At 42.7% G+C, this 20,763-nt stretch overlaps 1 protein-coding gene across 11 annotated transcripts in view; it reads left to right on the forward strand.

Annotated features, from left to right (window-relative positions):
- DLG1 (discs large MAGUK scaffold protein 1) overlaps positions 1–15,513 on the forward strand; it is a 187,632-nt gene extending 172,119 nt beyond the window's left edge. For all 11 annotated transcript variants that reach the window (XM_069975086.1, XM_069975081.1, XM_069975083.1 and 8 more), the window contains 6 exons: positions 769–819; positions 2,767–2,868; positions 9,458–9,630; positions 9,903–10,012; positions 11,783–11,874; positions 14,520–15,513. In XM_069975086.1, the coding sequence (XP_069831187.1) occupies positions 769–819; positions 2,767–2,868; positions 9,458–9,630; positions 9,903–10,012; positions 11,783–11,874; positions 14,520–14,626 (635 nt within the window). In that variant the 3' untranslated portion in view covers positions 14,627–15,513. The remainder of the gene's footprint in view (positions 1–768; positions 820–2,766; positions 2,869–9,457; positions 9,631–9,902; positions 10,013–11,782; positions 11,875–14,519) is intronic.
- The last annotated feature ends 5,250 nt before the right edge of the window (positions 15,514–20,763 follow it).

Genomic DNA, 20,763 nt, shown 5'->3' on the forward strand with positions numbered 1-20,763 from the left:
GTTTGCAGCAAAATATAAGTTGAATTTTAAGCCCCAGCAAAATACCAGCAGCTTTTTGGAAAATACTTCCAGCAAGGTCTTAACTTCATTTGAAGAAAGGTCTAAGTAGTTTAGGGGGAGGCTTGACAGTGGGTACAGAGTCTCCTTAAACCCTTTCAGATTGATTATGCCGGGAGTTCGGAAGTCCGTCCCGTAGCACATCATCTGTATATACAGACTGTGCACGGAACATGGGAATGAGTCCTTACTGACCACAAATTTGCTCTAAAAGCAGTGGTCTGGCTGAATACACATACACACTCTCTTACAGAGTGATGGTCTGTAACCTAGACAATCAACAATGAGCTGTCAATAATGGGAGGAAAAGAGCAGCATATCAGGAAGCGTGCGCAAGTTTGCTAAATGGATGTATTTTCCAAAAATGTTTGACATGATGAGCCCTACATGTGTAACTTTATTAGTTAAGATGGGAACACCACTTTACTATTTATTCTTTTATGATCTATATCAATACAGCCTTGTTATTCTCTAAACTGCCCTATAAACAATGCCACTGAGATATGTCGGCAACTTCAATACTGATCATTAAAACGACATGTTGCGTGTATCTTTCATTGTCATCCTCTACATAACATGTTTGATGGGCTGATTATTAGATCATGCAGAGAAACAAGGGCAGCTTTATGCATGCAAATTCCTTATGCCTGGGCGACTTAAGTAAACATTTTTTTGTTTTACCTGTGTCCTGATAGTATTTTATTTCTTCAGGTGGTCAAGAAGAGTATGTTTTGTCATATGAACCAGTCAATCAACAAGAAGGTTTGTAGAAGTTTCAAGGCTTCAAATGCATATGAGGCCTTTTAAGTGCTTACTAAACTGCAAATACTTTGATGGTATTTTTTTTATAGGATATGCACTTGTTGCATGGTCTTTGTAAAAATCTGACCACTTGTAATCCCGAAAACAAAGCTACATTCTATACCTTTTTGTGCCCAGTCAACAATGCTCAGCTTTGGTCTCTGTTCACATGTTCATCATGACTTCCATTTAGAATGCATGCAACCAGATGGACTCATTTACTTGGAATCTGTCATTGTTTCTGCCACCAAGTGCTGCCACCAGGGTCGTAATTACCACTAGGCACCCGTGGTCCGGTCCCCAGGGCAGCACTTCTTTCGGGGGGGGGGGGGGGGGGGGGGGTTGCTGGGGTTGGAGAGAATTTCTTCACACAATATGCAGACTGCTCTAATTATTGATTTAATTTATGTTTTAAGCCATTGAAAACCAGGAAAAACACATTTCAGACAGTGCACTAAACAAAAGTAACACTCGGCACTACTACAACAAGCAGAGAGTCCAGAGTTCCAATAGCAGGTGGTGCTCAGCAGATCACGCAGAGTTAATAGTATCAAACAAAATCCTGTGAAGTAAAGGAGAGACTGCGGCAACTCACCGTTCTGTAGCAAATTCTTCTTTATTTATGGAACAGTCTTGTACAAAAAGGCATCAGGGGGGTGAATAGGAGGACATACAGTGGGTAGCGAAGATCGTTTCGTGTGGACTAGCCACACTTCATCTGGCTAACACTAGCCAGATGAAGTGTGGCTAGTCCACACGAAACGATCGTCGCTACCCACTGTATGTCCTCCTATTCACCCCCCTGATGCCTTTTTGTACAAGACTGTTCCATAAATAAAGAAGAATTTGCTACAGATCCGTGAGTTACGGCAGTTTCTCCTTTACTTCACATTTCAGACAATGTTTCAACATGTATAGAAATGCATGTGCCTGCAATCACTCTTCCTTACGCTCCCCAAGATGGGGCGTCTTCAGGTTTAGTGCCTAGGGCAGCAGCAGCTGTTAATACGCCCCTGGCTGCCACGTAACATAAACAGTACTTTGGGGGAGGAGGTTCTGCACACCTCCATAGCAAAGCGCAGCAGCCTCTTCACAGCGAACAGTGATTGCAGTCACTGCTCGCTGTGCAAAGGCTGCCTCACTATAGCAACAGGCAGCCTCCCCCCACCCCAGGTGCTGTATATAAGAATATACAGTACGTTGGCAGAAAAGGACCCTGCTCTGTGTGGCAGCACTTGATCAGAGCAGAGGATCAGGAACTGTGGGACTACACAAACATTGTTGGTAGTAGAGGGACCCTTATCACCCCTTACTGGGGCCACTCAACAGAAGTGGCTATAGAATGCAAAAACTATACATTTTATTTTACTGAAGTAGAAACAACTGTAATTTTATTAAAACAATATATAAACTAAAAAAAAAAAAATTAAGTGTCACTGTCGTGCAAAACTTTGAACATGTCATAGAGAAGTCAAAAGTTTAGATCAGTCTGGGTCTGAGAGTTCAGACCCATACCGATTAGGAGCTGGGACAAGTCCTCTCCCGGCTCTGTGTCATTTGATCAGCCAGGCTTATAATGGCGCTTTATGGAGCCCGATTGATTATGCTGACAGAGCAGGGAGAGGACACGCTGCAGTGTGGTCTTCTCCCCGCTTGTTCTCCCAATCAGTATGGGTCTGAACACTCAGACCCGGACCAATCAAAACTTTTGACATGTCTTTATGACATGTCAAAATTTTAGCAAAATAACAGTGACACTTTAAGTTTCTAAAGTACCCCTATTATTATAAGCCATAAATGTAACATTTTTACATCAGAAAGAAAGGTATTAGAAATCGTTTGATATTTCTGAGGTTTTCTTGTTGATTCTAAACATAATTTTTGATATTGTCTTGTTCTTATGCATAGTTAACTACTCCAGACCAGTCATTATACTGGGTCCAATGAAGGATCGGATAAATGACGACTTGATTTCTGAATTCCCTGAAAAGTTTGGATCATGTGTTCCACGTGAGTAATTCCAATTAATAAAGTCTTCACTTTTGTGTTCTGCTCATTTTATATATCCATTTTGGTTAAGCTTGTAATACTATTTCTGCATCCTAAATATTAAAATAATTTTTTCTCAGATTTTGTTGCTGAAATTTATTCAGTTCTGTCTGCTAAAAAAAATAGAATTAGTCTTACCGGTAAGACTGTTTCTTCGAACCTTCACGACGGCACCATAGGAGGATGGGTTGTACCCTAGGGACAGGAAAAAGCATGTAAGGTTAAAAGCCCCTCCCTTTCCTCCCAGCACCAGTGCCTTTATAACAACCAATAGCACCACGTGAGTATTATATTAATCATATAATACTAGGGAGGGATACTGGTGCCGTTGTGAAGGTTCGAAGAAACAGTCTTACCGGTAAGACTAATTCTATTTTCTCTCCTCACCTTCACGACGGCACCATAGGAGCAATACCAACCATAACTCTTAGGGGGGGACCACAGCCTGCAGAACCTTCCTGCCGAAGGTCAGTTCTTCTCTTGACTGCAGAAGTAGTCTATAGTGTTTTGTGAACGTGTGGGGAGACGACCATGTTGCGGCCCTGCAGATTTGTTCCAGAGAGGCCGAAGCCCCCTCGGCCCATTATGTAGATACTGCTCTTGTAGAGTGGGCTCTGATATTAATAGGAGAAGGAAGATCTTGAGCTTTATATGCTTCTGATATTGAGTTCTTTATCCATCTAGCGATGGTACTTTTTGACACCTTCTTCCCTTTATTTTTTCCCTGAAACCGAATGAATAGGTTCTGGTCGATTCGCCAGGGGGCTGTAGTTTCCATATACTGTAGAACTGCCCTTCTGACGTCTAGAGTATGGAATTTTTCTTCTAATGGATTTTTTGGATTTGGACAGAATGATGGGAGGATAATGTCCTGATTTTTATGAAATTCCGTAACTACTTTGGGTAGGAACGAAGGATCTGTTTTTAAGGTAATGCAGTCTTCTGAGATCGTACAATAAGGTTTACGAATAGTCAAGGCCTGGATTTCGCTTACCCTCCTGGCGGAACATATCGCATCCAAAAAGACAGTTTTGTATTAGAGAAGTTTTATGTTGATGTTTGATATAGGCTCAAAGGTGGGCTTTGTCAAACCCTCTAGGACTATATTCAGGTCCCAAGATGGAGGAATAGTCTGAGGTTTAGGATTAATCCTAGATGCAGCTCTTATAAATCTTTTAATCCATCTATGGTCTGCCAAATTTGTGTCATATATTGCTGACAGGGCAGAAACCTGCACTTTTAGGGTGGCCGGTCTGAGGCCCTTAGATAGTCCAGCCTGCAGGAAGTCCAGTATCTGGGCTATATTTGGTTCAGCCGGAAAAGGTGGAGGGGATCTACACCATGAGGAGAACACCTTCCAGAACATTAAGTAGATGGAAGCTGTTACCTTCTTTCTGCTTTTCATGAGTGTGGATATCACATCCCCTGATAATCCTCGACTCCTTAGCATTGTCTCTTCAGGATCCATGCAGACAGATGTAGTTTCTCTGGTTCTGGATGGAGAATCGGACCCTGAAAGAGAAGGTCTGTTAATTGGGGAAGCAGAACTGGATCTTCCAGTGCTAACATTTTGAGGAGGCCGAACCAGCTTCTCTTTGGCCAATACGGAACCACAAGAATAACTGTTGTTCCCTGGTCCCTGATCTTCTGGAGCACCTTTGGTATCAGTGGAATGGGTGGAAACGCGTAAGCTAGTTTTACTTCCCAATTCTGCGTCAGGGCGTCTACTGCTGCAGAATGGTCTGACGGATTTAGGGAGTAGAAATTTGTCACTTTCCTGTTTCTTCTCGTGGCAAACAGATCTATGTCGGGGTACCCCCAGCGATCCGCTAGTTGACGGAAGACTTGGTCTTTGAGACACCATTCCCCTGGATGAACCTGGTGACGGCTGAGAAAGTCTGCCTGAATATTTTTCGTTCCCTTCAGGTGAGTTGCTGAGAGGGACAGAAGGTGGGACTCTGCCCAAGAGAATATCTGTTTTGATACTGACCACAGGTGATTGTGTCTTGCACTGCCCTGATGTCTTAGGTGAGCCACTGTAGTGACGTTGTCCGACAGAACACGTACGTGGGTCTTTTTTTAGATGTTCTGAGCTGCCAGTAACAAATTCTGAACTGCCATGAGTTCTTTGAGGTTTGAGGAGTCTCTTAAATTTTTGGGGTTCCAAACTCCCTGGAAGAATTGGGTCCCTATCTGGGCTCCCCAACCTATCTGGCTTGCGTCTGTCTTTAGAATCACTTTGGGTTGAGGATTCCACTGTACCCCTTTTTGTAAGTTTTCCCTTTTTTGCCACCAGCGGAGGGATAATTTTGTCTGAGGGGTGAGGGAAAATTTTTTGTCCAAGTCTGAGGGTTTCTTGTTCCAGGTTTTTAGAATCTGAGCCTGAAACACCCGGGAATGGGCCTGACTCCATGGTACCGCCGGGATGGATGAGGTCATTGAGCCCAGCACTGACATAGCTTCTCTCACCGACGTCCGTGAACTGTTTTTTTACTCTCCTGACTTTTGTGAGGATTTTTTGTATCTTTTCTTCTGGAAGGAAAGACATTTGACAGGTCGAATCTAGGAGGATTCCCAGGAACACTTTCCTGGGTGATGGTATCAGGTCGGATTTGTCGACATTGATGATCCAACCTAGGTTTGTTAGAAGGTTGCGAGTTGTTTCCAAATCCTGTAGTAGTTTTTTCTGAGACTCTGCTATCATGAGAAGATCGTCCAGGTAGGCCACTATATTTATCCCCTGGAGATGGAGGCAGGATACGACCTCTGACATCACGTTGGTGAAAATTCTCGGGGCTGATGAGATCCCGAATGGGAGAGCTCTGAATTGATAGTGACATACCTCCTTTCCTATGAGTATCGCGAACCTTAGGTATTTTTGGGAGTCCTGATGTATCGGGACATGATAGTAGGCGTCCTGGAGATCTATGGAGGCCATATATGCATTGGACGCTATTAGCGGTGTCATCGTTTTTATGGCCTCCATCTTGAATTTTTGATACCTGACATATTGGTTCAATGGTTTCAGGTTTATAATTAGACGGAAGGTGCCGTTGTTTTTTTTTTTACTAGAAACAGGTTCGAGTAATGACCCGATCCTTTTTCTTTTGATGGAACTAGGGAGATTACTTTCATATGATGTAGTTTTTTTACGCTCCCTACTAATTCTCTTTGTAGGGGAATTGAAGACTGACGTGAGATGGTGAATCTGTGTGGGGGAGGGTGAGTAAGTTCTATCTGATAACCCTCTCTGATGATATTTGTTACCCAACTGTTGTTGGTAATAGATGCCCACACACCTGAAAAGCCCTGCAGTCTTCCCCCTACAGGACCAGCGTCACTGTTTGTCCTGGGAGGTTTTGGGGTTGAAAAAAATATTTCTCCCTTTACCTCCCTTGGAATAACTCCAGCGGCCTCCTTTCCCCTTGCCGCGATAGTTGTCTTGAAACTTAGGTCGCTTAAACTGTTGTTTCTTTTGGGGGGTCTTTTCTTCTGGTAAGGCCTTCTTTTTATCTGCTGATTTTTCAATAATTTTGTCCAGGTGAGCCCCGAACACATACTGACCTTCAAAGGGTATGCCGCATAGATTTGATTTGGCGGTATTATCCCCGATCCAGTTTCTCAACCAAAGCGCCTGACGGGCAGCATTAGTTAAGGCACCATCCCTGGCCGCAAATCTGATAGACTCAGCTGTAGCGTCAGCTAAGAAGGCAGTGGCGTCCTTTAGCAGGGGTAAGGAGTCCATCTTCTCTCTTGGACACTTATTATTTAAATGTCCCTCTAGCTGTTCTATCCAGAGATGAAGAGCTCTGGCTACGCAAGTGGCAGCGATATTATTCTTTAATGAGTAGGATACCGTCTCCCAGGATTTCCTGAGAAGGCTTTCCGCCTTGCGGTCCATGGGCTCTTTGAGTTGAGATGAGTTCTCAAAGGGTAATAGTGATTTTTTTGTGGTCTTAGCTACTTGAGCGTCAATTTTGGGAATGTCTCCCCACCTGGACGTGTCCTCTTCCCCGAAGGGTAGGCGTCTTCTAATCTCACTGGGCACCTGCAGTCTTTTCTCTGGTTCTGCCCACTCATCAGAGATAAGTTGTTGTAAAGTTTCATGAACCGGAAAGACCAATTTTTTCTTGGTTTTCAAGCCCTGAAACATTTTATCTTTAGGAGCTACTTGCTCCTGAACTTCTTCCACACTCAGAGCATCTCTGACCGCTTTAAGTAAGGCAGAGGTGTGATCTGAAGAAAATAAATATTTCCTTATTTCCTCCCTCTGTTCCGTCTCATTGTCACTAATCTCTACCGTTTCTGGAATTTGACCAGACTCACAAGAAGACGCAGATGAGTGTCTCCTACGTTTCCTGGATGAGGTTGATTCCTCTGAGGCTGCTACTGAAGCCGAATAATTAGAGATAGTATCTGCCGGTGCGTCATTAATCACCACCTGGTGACCTGGAGAAACCTGAGGAGGATCCTGATCTATAGGAGCAGGTAGAGGCGGAGGAGGAGGTAGTAGGGGCGGAGGAGGAGGAAGTCGGACTATAGAAGTAGCGATTTCATCCTTCATCATTTTTCTGATATCCTCCAGGAAGGATGTTCTGTCCTCTTTTATGAAGTCCCCAATCCATGATGGACAGATGTTTTTCTTGCAGCTAGAAGATAGCTTAGCATTGCAGGATACACATCTCCTTTCTGGAATTCTAGGTTTTTTCCCTTTTAGGATTAGGCTCTTTAGTCTCCTAAGGAGGATAGAGTAATCTATATGAGATCAAATATGTGTATTTATTAACACACATGTATGTAGACATATATACACACACAACATCAGTATATATATATATATATATATATATATATATATATCTCCATACATACATACATATATATAGACTAATCTCCCACACCCATGCAAATATAATGTGAGTGGTAGGGAACCCCCTTGTGAAATTGCCTGACTGCATATTCAGTGTGGGGAAGACAGTAGCACCCTCAGTGGAAGACATGTAATGAATCCAGAGAGAGACAGACAACAAAAATGCAGAGCTTGCATTGGAAGCGTACTGATTGCAGAGTTACGCATGCGGAAGCTGCTGACACCGGATCACTACTCAGTTACCGCCGGAGCAGTCTTGTCGGACGTGGAGGGATCCATCATAGGACAAGGAGACGACCCGACCAGTTCGCGCTGCTCTTTTGACTGTGCGGTCTCGGAAGCGCGACGCGACTTCCGGTGCGCGTGGCGTCTGACGTCACATCCGGGCGCCGCGGCGCCCTGAGTTGCGTCACTACGTCGTACGGAGCATCCTGCGGCCTGCTTCCGGTATCCGACGGCGGGGTAGAGTAGTAGTACCGCTCCCCCGTTACTCACCGCGCACCTGGAGACGGTACGAGGTTCCCAGAACGACGGAACCGCTCCTGCCCTGAGGCCGGCTGTCTGACTGGGAGGAAGGAAGCCAAGGCCCCGATCCATCCTTACAGCCACATGGTAATTTCTTATCTTCTAGAGGGGATCTCTCCTCGCTTTCACGCGGATCCCCTCCCTCTCGTGCCTGCCCTAATGGGACAGGAAAAAGCACTGGTGCTGGTAGGAAAGGGAGGGGCTTTTAACCTCTCGTGCTTTTTCCTGTCCCTAGGGTACAACCCATCCTCCTATGGTGCCGTCGTGAAGGTGAGGAGAGAAAAACTACGGTGTATCGTGTGTTTTCTAATAACATATCTGACTCTTCAGCTTCAGGCTTTCAATAATTATCTCCAGCTTTCCCCGATATTGCTTTGGCGATAAATTTACATGCTGCAATTTTTTTTGTAGCAGTTTTCATAATTCCACCAAGGCTGTTACATTTTGTAAACACTATATGAGCAGGCCTAACAGAAATCAAACATTACCCATAGTACTCAACCAGGTCCTCTTAACTTAATCTGTCATATGGTGAAGGTCCAAGGTGAACACCAGAGAAAAAACTTTATGTTAATGCAAAGTGTATAGGGTGAGAGGCACATAAATTTACTGAATTAATGTGCCTTAGATTATAGTAAATAACTACATGTTCCTCATATTATTAACCCTAATATGCCTAATGTGAGATGAGTTGGGATTATATGAGATTACATTTATACCATATATGTAGGTTCTCCAGTAGTCCCTATTACTCTTGCCATTATGTATGTACTGCCAGTTGTAACTTTTTATTTTATTTTTTAAAGATCCCCTTTAATGACCCTATGTACAGTCTCACTTTGGTAACCCCATTATTTCAGTGCGACTGACATGAGACACGTGGTTTTTAATGTGAGACTAATAGAATAGTGATGTTCATTATCCCATGTCTTTGTTTATTTGCCCGGTTTTGTTTTCATTTTGGAATTTTAACAGTGCATGGAATAAAGAGGTGGACACATTCAAGACAGGAACAATATTCAATATTTGTGTGCTACAGTAATCTGTTCCTGCTTTCCCTGTGCCAGTCTTGTCTCCACTGTGGGAGCCAAGTTATTGATGTAAGCCAAGGCACATTTTTATTTCATATAATTTAAATTATGTTCTAATTTGCAGATACCACTCGTCCTAAAAGGGATTATGAAGTAGATAGGCGAGATTATCACTTTGTCACTTCTCGGGAGCAGATGGAAAAGGACATTCAAGATCACAAATTTATTGAAGCTGGACAATACAATAACCACCTCTATGGCACAAGTGTTCAGTCTGTACGAGAGGTTGCAGAAAGGGTAGGATCTTCTCTCTCTCTCTCGTGGTTTTAAATAAGGTTTTTTCCAAATCTAAACACTTAGGGCCCTATTACACCAACAGATTATCTGACAGATTTTTTTGAGCCAAAGCCAGGAACGGACTATAAAAAGAGAACAGGTAACAATGAAAAGACTGAGATTCCTTGTCTTTTCAAATCCATTCCTGGCTTTGGCTTACAAAAATCTGTCAGATAATCCGTTGGTGTAATAGGGCCCTTAGCTATGCACTAATATATTTCTCTGTATTTCAGGGCAAGCACTGCATACTTGATGTATCTGGCAATGCAATTAAAAGATTACAGATAGCCCAGCTGTACCCAATCTCCATCTTCATCAAACCTAAATCGGTGGAAAATATTATGTAAGCTTTGACGTTCAGTCAGTCTGTAGTTTTTTCTGATAATACCATACAAAAGTGTAACATTTGTAGAATACTACCAGTGACCTCTGTCAAAACTGTTAAAATGCTACAATTGCTGTTGATCACAGCATCTAAACATCTTACTGGTGGGTGCCATCTACAGAGTGAAGCGAGCACCCACTGAGTATATCATACTCCCCTACCTAACCCATGCATGTCTTGCTTTGAGGTTAAAGGGGTTTTAACCCTTAGAAAAAAAATGGGCTAAAGTTAGGGCCCTATTCCACAGTAACGCTAATCTACCGGATCGGCCCCATTTGGCCCGATTCGGCCGATTATCGTTCGGTGAAATATAGAGAACGATCAGCCGATGATCGTGTCATCGGCTGATCGTTCATTTAAGGCCAGACCTAAGGGTCCTATTCCACGGGCCGAGGAGGGCCCGATCAATGATGTAAACGAGCGGCGATCTGCCTGATCGACGCTCGTTTACTGGGCCTATTCCACGGCCCGATGATCGTTGAGCGAGGGCTGCAAGGACATCGTTACCAATGTCCTTGCAGCATACATTACCTGTCCAGGCTTCTTCTCCACGCTGTCTTCATCCCTGGGTCTCGCGAGCTCTATCTTCAGAATGGCCGGTCAGCTGACAGGCCACACTCGGTCCAGGCCTGTGATTGGCTGAGCGCTCCGTCCGCTGACCGGCTATTCTGAAGATAGAGCGCGCGGGACTCGGGGATGAAGACAGCGCGGAGAAGAAGCCTGGACAGGTAATGTATGCTGCGGCTGCTTTTCGAATCGTTGGTCGCCCGCGGTGCACCGCTATTCAACCGTAGCGATGTGCGGTGGGGGAACAATGATTTTAGGTCTGGCCCTAAATGAACAATCAGCCGATGACACGATCATCGGCTGATCGTTCTCTCTATTTCACCGAACAATTAACGGCCGATTCGGGCCAAATGGGGCCGATCCGGCCGATTATAGTTACTCTGGAATAGGGCCCTAAAATCTTTGTTCCCCCACCGTGCATCGCTACGGTTGAATAGCGGTGTGCAGCAGCATCATACATTACCTGACCAGGCTTCTTCTCCGCGCTGTCTTCATCCCTGGGTCCCGCACGCTATATCTTCAGAATGGCCGGTCAGCTGATGGAGCGCTCAGCCAATCACAGGCCTGGACCGCCGCAGTCTGTGATTGGCTGAGTGTGGCCTATCATCTGACCGGCCATTTTAAAGATAGAGCGCGCGGGACCCGGGGATGAAGACCACGTGGAGAAGAAGCCTGGACAGGTAATGTATGATGCTGCAAGGACATTGGTAACAATGTCCTTGCAGCCCTCGCTCAACGATCATCGGGCCGTGGAATAGGCCCAGTAAACAAGCGGCGATCTAGCAGATCGCCGCTCGTTTACATCGTTGATCGGGCCCTCCTCGGCCCATGGAATAGGACCCTAAGGTGTATATCATTAGATAACCAAAGAACCATTAGTCAGGTAATCTATCCCCCACTCACTACTTCTATTATGCCCTGCTGCTATTTTTTCTACTTGGCTGCAGCAAAGTACCTGTATAACCATGTGACTGCTGAATCCAACCAGTTGTCTAACTGTATACACTGCCAAGGCTAATGATTAGCTGCAGCAGTCATGTGGTTATATAGGCATTTCATTGCAGCATCCAAATAAACATAGACCAGCAGAGAGGACTTGAGTGGCAGCATCGACAATGTGTAAACTCACGACTGTGCTGCTTTGTGTTTACACATATACAGGGAAATGAACAAACGGCTATCGGAAGACCAAGCACGGAAGACCTTCGAGAGAGCAATGAAATTAGAACAGGAATTCACAGAACATTTTACAGGTCTTTATCTTTTTCATTTTACTGCGTTGCAATATGTATACCCCGTATCAGACTAGGGTACTGTGGGCCCAACAGTAAATGATTTAGCTAACTCTACTGTATTGGTATAGTAGCACAGACAGGATGTCGCAGCAATAAAAGTCCCCAGGTAAAGGGTATCTTGGAGAGGTGAGTCTTTTCTGGGTAACGTGTTATTGGGTGTGTGTGTGGGGGGGGGCGGTGGTTCTCCAGTCTTAGGATAGTATTGGAGTAGGTAAAGACTGACAGATAGGGAGGTTGTTGGGTGATTGTGGAGAGAGAGGAGAAACTCTTCTTTGAATTTTCTTTTTGAGTAATTGGACGGCTGTTGGATGGATCACCCCACTTGGAGTAAAGATGGATTGATGGAGGAAAAGGAAGATAGTTCCTTAGTAGTGAGCATATATATGATATGATGGGTGAATATATTTGTAATGTGATTGTGGGGGAAATATGGGGAATATGTTAATTTTCTATGTATTAATCTCCTTTTTTTACATGGAGTAAAGAAAAACAATTAAAAAAAAAAAAAAGGTCCCTAGAGACTTAAAGCTTTTGTGAGGTGTGTCGGGCTCTCCCAACCATCCACCATGATGCAGTGAGATAACCTGGAGTCTGGCTGCAGCTTTCCCCTCCCCAGTAGAGAACTAACATCCAAACTATCATTTAGCCATCAGTTATTAAACCTAAAAGGTGACCATACACCTTTATCAGGTTATGTATGAATTAAAATCAACTCGATATGGACATTAAAATGTTTATTACAGCTGACAATTCACCTGCAACAGCCAGATCAGGGATCTTGCTGAACCACTTAGATGCCACAGTAAATAGTTTTAGACAGGTCACAAATATTGCACTCTATTGTACCTGTCCTCTTGCCTTCTAGTGGTTAAATCTAATAGTGGGAATTATCTTTTAAATGAAATAAACTAAAAATATCTTTTAAAATCCCATTTTAAAAAATCAACACACAATTTGATTTTGTCCATAAAAGTCTGAATTGTAAAAATTTGCATTACAGGGGCGCTGATCAGACACCTGACAAATGTGGCTACACTGACTACAGTGCAGCCATAGGCTCTGTAAAAACTTTGTCAGCAGTTGCTGTCCAGATCAGATACCCCCATAACAATGTGATTGATCTGCATGATGCTGAAGTTGGTTTCTTCTGCAGTTTCTTATTTACAGGATTTTTCTTTTTCGTTTTTAGCCATTTTTCTTACAAAAAAAGGGAAGTGCCCTGAAGAGAATGCAGTTGAGAATGGCTAAAAGTACCCAGTGGTACATATTAATGGAGATCAAAGGGATAACAAAAAATTGTGATTTAAAAAAAAAAAAAATTTGGGCAACTGATGTCACATTGCTATCACACACAGGAGAGTCCATCCTGGCCCAAACTCATTTATCCCTTTGAAAACATCAGTTATTTCTACACCAGAACCACTTTGAGCCAGGTTGGATTTTTCTGGGTGTGACGCAGGCATCCTTCTCTGTGTGATAGCAGTGTCAGATCAGTGGCCCAAAGTAAAATTTTTGTTTAAATCACTATTTTGTGTTTTCACTTTGAAGCTCCTTTTTATGCCATCCACTGGGTACTTTGTGCCATTTTTAATGACATTCTCTTCAGGGCACTTCCCTTTCGGGTAATTTTATGATTAAAGAGGTAGTTCACCAAAAGACGTTTTTCTTTCTAATCAACTGGTGGCAGAAAGTACCAGAGATTTGCAAGTTACCTCTATTAAAAATTCTCTACAATACCCTGTACCCAATAATTATGTTCCCTGTGGCCAGTTATACTGTTCACCCTGTAGCTAGGTAATGCCCCTTGCAACCACATATGCCCCCCTGCAGCAAGGTTTGACCCATACAACAAAGTATGCCCACTTCACCGCTATGCAGTCAGTTACCTTCCCCATGGTATGGTCCTCCCATGTAGTCAGAGACCCTCCCCCATGTATGATATTGGTATCTCTCAATCAGCGCTCCTATGTCCATGCCTCGATTGGTTCCTGTGTATCTGACGTGTATGTCCTACCCCGGTTGCCCTTTATGTATCACTAGCTTGTGGCTCGGCAGATATGTCTGTATGCAAAAGAAAAAAGCATCACTAACCTGCCAATCTCAAGTGTAGTAGGGCTGAGTTTCACCGCTAAACTGCGATGTCTGTGTGGAAGAAGTTTGTCTTTGGTGAAGACAGAAGACAAGGACCATCAATTAGGTCCTTGAAAGGGGTGTGCTCTGCTGTGTAACTCTAAACTGGTTCACAATGTTCAGCTACTAAGCCCCTTTCAAGGGGCTAATCGGAACATACATGGCATCTGGGATACAGCGTCTGTCTCCCCAAAATACAAACTTCATCCACACGGGACCCTTAAAGTGCACCTGTCAGCATGGCCACTGCTGGATCAGTGGTGATTTCCTCTGTCTGGAAGCTTGGGTCTCCAGTGATACAAACAGGCAATAAGACTGTAATGTGCATAACCCCCGTTATGATCCAGTAGAGGGTGTCGTACATTATGGTTTCATTGCATTTTTGTATCTATGGAATTCCTATTTTTTCTTAATATTTGACCAATAATTATCTATTGTCTGCTTTAATCACTTGTCTTAATTTTTTATTTTAGCAATTGTTCAAGGAGACACACTAGAGGAAATTTACAATCAGGTGAAACAGATAATAGAAGAACAGTCCAGCACTTTTATCTGGGTACCTGCAAAAGAGAAGTTATGAGACATGAAATGAACTCCATCAGAATCCCTACTGCCCGTACATATACCCAGTACCTTCTCCCATATGAACAGGGTCCATTTCCTTTGGGACTGTTCTCGCCACTTATTTGCTGCCGTTCCTTCCACCTTTTACATTGTCATATTTTAACTCATTTTAATTCCCAGTTTTTTTGTTTGTTTTTTTTTATAAGGTGGAAAGGCCGGGCCAGTTATTAAAGGTTAAAAAAAGGCAACAAGTGGCAAAATTCCTTAATGTTTAAGGGAAATAACAAATGCATTTTAAGAAAAAAAAAAAGCTTTATAGACAATTTTCAGATATAAAAACAAAAATAAAATAAATGAAATAAGTGGTCTTAACTATATTGTGAGCATCTTTGCACAATTTCGCTTTTAATAGCATGGTTTGGCCTATGCATTTCATTCTCTATATACTGTTTGACTTGATATGGTTCTCTACATAGGCAGAGGTTTTGAATTTGAAATCCATTGTTTCAACATTACTATACACCATTCTGAAATGGAAGGTATAAACTAAACCGTTAATTGTAATAAAATGTATTTTTTTAATCCCAGCATTCTTGCTAGCATTTACACTTTAACTCGGTTAATCGTGTATATGTAACACAATTTAACGGTCTGAATGTTTTTTTTAAGGATCACCTTTATGAAATGAGAGTTAAAACTTCAGGTAATTAACATAGCCTCTTGATGGTCTGGTCATGTATATAAACACTACATGAGAACACATTATCTCTTCATCTCACTTGGAGAATTGGATTCATAGACTTAATGCTGTATGTTTATTCTTAGAGGACAGATTTTAATATTTTACCCACTATAACTGCCTATTTTGTTATAATAAAATATTAAACTTTCTTTAAAATCTAACTATGGAAGTACTTTTATTGCACATGTGCATATATGAATATAAAAAATATATATATTTTTCTTTTATCACCTCCAATTTTTTTTTTTTTTTTTTTTGGGGGGGGGGGGGGATTTTGGGTGTGGGGGAGTAAAAGTATGAGGTATATCATATCTTCTTTTCACAAGAATTATGAACAAGACTTTGGTGGCTGTGTTAATTGATGCTGGGTTAAGAAAGGTTAGCTGCTTTATTAAAACTAGGCGTGTTCTCCTCTCTTCTGAAGAGTCCCTGGTGTGTTATTTTATGTAATGTGCATGTGTTTACCTTGTGTGGAATTTCACCTATAATGGTCCTGAGTTTTTATGTACATTTACCCTATGAGCTGCATGTACCATGTTCATGACAACCTGTGTTTAGATTTATGACAGATTCTTTGTTTAAAAGGTGGGAAATTTCAAAGAAAGTTATGGTCTTGGACAAGTACATTGTTTGGTACTAATTATCCATTGCTAGTTTTCTGGAATTGTTTTTACAAAAATGTATATGCTTCTGAGAGCCTTATTATACACCTACTAAATGAAAATAGTTGGTAATAAACAGGCAACATTATTCATTCCATTTGTCAGAAAGAGGAGAACAGCTAATAAAATGTTATTGAACCATTGACATGTGTGTAATGTGTCATAATTTAATTGAAATTTCATAAGATTCTTTCTTGCACTGCACCATACAAATAGAGTCCCACAGAGAAGAGTTGGCCACAAAAAAAATCACCTTTTTATTTAAAAATCTTTAAACTAGACTTAGGCCATTACGAGTACTGCTCATTTTGTCTAGTTTTTATATTTTAAAAAATTGTGACCTTATGTATTGGAATTAGAGATCAATATAGAAAGTATGTAGGGTTTAGTTTTTTTATTGTGATCCTTGCACCTTTGTCATTACCTTTTTCATCTCAGACCTATTAACCAAAATATGCAAAATCACTGCTGCAAAAGAATGACAGAGGTTAGTTGTTATTGCAGCTCCTGGCGTACAATGGCAAAAAATTGCAATTTTTGTGCAACCAGGCCACTCTTTGCCAGATTTATTGAAAGGTGTGTGCCTATCAATAAATCCAGCCTGGGACATTAGGGCGGGGACTAAATTAAGGCCAACACACAGATATGCCAATCTTGATAAATCCCCATTGATTGTGTTTATTTACCCATAAGAACTGCACTGTTGTAGCCCATTATCAAGGTGTTTTTTTTTTTTTTTTATTAAGCAGTGCAATAAAAGCAGCATCACAAGTATATAAATACATATGGTACCTCACTACATTTTAGAATAGCTCATCAATCACTAAATTACATAGACACCTCAGGTTAGTAGGAAAATATAGCTCTCGGCACGTAAACAGGACACATTAGTGCCTCTGACCATTAAAGGAGAAGTCAGGCGAAAAATTATATTAAAGTATTGTATTGCCCCCCAAAAGTTATACAAATCGCCAATATACTCTTATTACAGGAAATGCTTATAAAGTGCTTTTTTCCCTGGCTTTACTTCCTGGATAAAATGGTGATGTCACAACCTGACTCCCAGAGCTGTGCGGGCTGTGGCTGCTGGAGAGGATGATGGCAAAGGGATGCCCTGTGTCCCTCAGTGTCCCCCTGCCGTCATCCTCTCCAGCAGCCACAGCCCTCACAGCTCTGGGAGTCGGGTCATGACATCACCATTTTATCCAGGAAGTGAAGCCAGGGAAAAAAGCACTTTATAAGCATTTCCCGTAATAAGTGTATATTGGTCATTCATTTAACTTTTGGGGGGCAATACAATACTTTAATAAAAATTTTCACTGTACTTCTTTAAGTTTTCATGTGCTTAAAATGTTTGTGCTGTAAGGGTGCGCGCTAGAAAGGATGTGTGAGGGGCTGCTCCTCCATGACCTTTTTTAGTGCACAGCCTCATTACCCCAGAACTTTTATAGTGCAGCAACATGTTCTATTCCCCCCCCCCACGTGTATGTGTGTGTGTGTGTGTGTGTGTGTGTAATCAATGCTGCCTTGCCTCCTGCTCGCTCATGCTGTCAGTCAGACACAGAGTCTTACTTTAGAATATTGACTTTAAAGCATATAAGCACCTTGAACAGATGCGTAGTCAGCTTTTCCTACACAGGGATTAAATAATTCACTTTGACCCCTCCTCCACATCCCACACACCTTGGTGTTGAGAGCCATAACTGCACACTGGATATAAGGCCGCCTGCTAAGTATCATATAAGACACCTGTTGATAACTGTGCATTGATTCTTATTGATAAGATGCAGACACCAGTCAGTGGCCTCCATAACTCTACTGCCCAGCGAGCAGATGCATCTTTGTGAACCAAATGTCAGATCAGGCAATACAGTGCTGTCACCTACACAACACTATTCTGTTTTATAACCTGAACAATTTCAGTAAGGGGAAGTGTGGGTATAATAATTTCATAGAGGCTATTAACACCTTCCCGCATAATCACGTACAGGCACGTCCATTGCTGCACACTGTTCCGGCAGATGGATGTGCCGTTATGTGACAGGGATGACACGGGTGCACAAGCTGCTCCTGTGTCATCCACGGGGGGCCTGGCTGTCTGTAATAGCTGGGCACCTGCCAAAACTGCGAGACCCGGATCTCGTCAGTTAACCCTATAGGTGCTGCGATCAGCTTGGAGAATCCTCCCTTCATCCCCCATCGGGGCTGTACAGTTAGATCGAACAGCCCTGATGGTTGCTGTGACGTCAGGAGGCTTCCCCGAAGCTTGGTGTCTTTGCTACGGAAGCTTATCAGGCTTAGTGTAAGGCTAAGCGTGAGTCTGATCAGCTTTGCCTATTACAGGCATATTGCAGTGCAGTGCAGAGCAGATCAGCACTGCAATGCAATATGCATGTAATCAGGCAATTACATAGGGAAGTTCCCATGGTGGGACAAAAAAATTAAGTGTAAAAAAAAAAAAAAGTTATATATTTTTTATTATTGTTCCCATATAATCCCCATAGCCCCCAATACAATAATAAATAAAACAAATGCTAATTTTGTAATTTTTTTCATGATTGCATTTTTTATCTCAAAATCAGATAGAAAAGTTATAGCATCACGTAGCTATAACCGCATAAAGTGCGGAATAGGCTCTGGTCCTGAAGGGGTTTGTATACATGTATGTATATGTATGTGCTCCGCCCCTCCAAAATGAGGTATAATGTACTGTATCCCCCCTCAATACACTGCCTCGTTAATGAATTGTGCACTCTTCATAATAAGATATAATACTGTACATCTATATAAGCCACACGTTACCAAATAATGCTACAATACGAGGATAACCCCCACCCCCCTATACGGAGGATACTAAAAAAAAAAAAACACTGTCCTAAAATCAACATTATATAAAGACCAAATAATACCTCCATATAGTGACAAAATATCCTCTTACTGTTACTGAATAAAAACCACAGTACACAGGCCAATACAGTACACAGGCCAATTACTCCCATACATATAAAATTTTCTCCGTCCAGCCCAGACAACCAGCTGAAGCAGTGAGGCATGTGGCAGGAAGGTTAGTAGGCATAGTCAGGCATTGGACAGGAGGAGGGTCAGTAGGGACAGTGAGGCATAGGACAGGTGGTAGAGCAATAGGAATGCTGAGGCAGTGACAGAAGGAAGGGTATTAGGGATGTGGAAAGGGGGGGATGTGACAGGACAAGAGTCAGTAGAGACAAGCATGTGACAGAGGCAGTGATAGGAGGAGGATCAGTAGGGACAGTGAGCCAGTGACAGGGGGTGGGCAGTGGGGATAGTAAGGCAGTGACAGGATGGGCAGTAGGGATAAGGGACAGTGAGGCATGTGATAGGAGGGCAGTAGGGATAATATGGCAGTGACAGAAAGGAGGGAAGTAGGAATAATGAAGCAATGACTGGAAGAAAGGCAGTAGGGATATGAGGGACATATGACTGGTGGGGCAGTAGAGTCATGTTACATAGTTAATAGGGTTGGAAAAAAAGATGACTCCATTAAGTTCAAGCTATAACCATAATGTGTTGATTCAGAGAAAGGTAAAAACCCTCATGAGGCAGATGCCAATTGTCCCAGTCCTATCAGATGAAATCTAATGCCCATAATTGCTACAAGTAGGCAGTGAAAAGTTAGCCAGACATACCACAGGCTGTATGTAGACAGCTTTCTACACACCAACCTCATAAACCCTTATAAACTACCAGCCAAATGGTGACATAGGCAGTACTCTCAGTACACTCAGCTGTGTATTGTGTGCTGTCTCTAGAGATAAGTGAACCGGGTTCAGGTTTGAGTCTATCCGAACCCGAACGATCGGCATTTGATTAGTGGCGGCTGCTGAACTTGGATAAAGCTCTAAGGTTGTCTGGAAAACATGGATACAGCCAATTACTATATCCATGTTTTCCACATAGCCTTAGGGCTTTATCTAACTTCAGCAGCCACCGCTAATCAAATGCCGAAAGTTCGGGTTCGGATGGACTCGAGCATAGAGATGAGCGAACCTCGAGCATGCTAGAGTCCATCCAAACCCGAACTTTCGGCATTTGATTACCGGTGGCTGCTGAAGTTGGATAAAGCCCTAAGGCTTTATCTATGTTTTCCAAACAACCTTAGAGCTTTATCCAAGTTCAGCATCAGCCACTAATCAAATGCCGATCGTTCGGGTTCGGGTGGACTCGAACCCGAACCTGGTTGGCTCATCTCTACTCGAGCATGCTCGAGGTTCGCTCATCTCTAGCTGTCTCCTGTCCTTACTGATAAGGGCTCATGCACACTGAGCAAAAGGCGAGGAATTGAAGAGGAATCCGCTCTTAAAGGGGAACTCCGGATAAGAAAAACTTGTTTTCTATTAAAAGTACATTAAAAGTTATGTAGATGTGTCTATACAATAGATTACTGTATCTGTGCGATTCTGCCACACTGGTAGCTGATAGAAATCCAGGAAGTGAAAAAAATGGTCTCTTTTTATCAATTTACATTGTCTCCTGCTCCTTCTGCTCTCCCCCCTTAGGAGACAAATATTCCATGCCTCTGTCTCACATTGTGTGTGTTTGCTGAGATCAGGCTGATGATGTAGACAAGGGGGCAGGGCGTGATGTCACAGGAGGCTTGGCTGGATAACCCAATCCCCTGAGTGATTCACCATCTCTGACCGTCCAGAAGCAGCTGCTGCACTTATTTTACTGATTGTGTGGGGGACTGTGATGATCAGCTTAGGGAAAGCA

This window comes from Dendropsophus ebraccatus, chromosome 6 (assembly GCF_027789765.1).
Source record: "Dendropsophus ebraccatus isolate aDenEbr1 chromosome 6, aDenEbr1.pat, whole genome shotgun sequence".
Classification (NCBI taxonomy): Eukaryota; Metazoa; Chordata; class Amphibia; order Anura; family Hylidae; genus Dendropsophus; species Dendropsophus ebraccatus.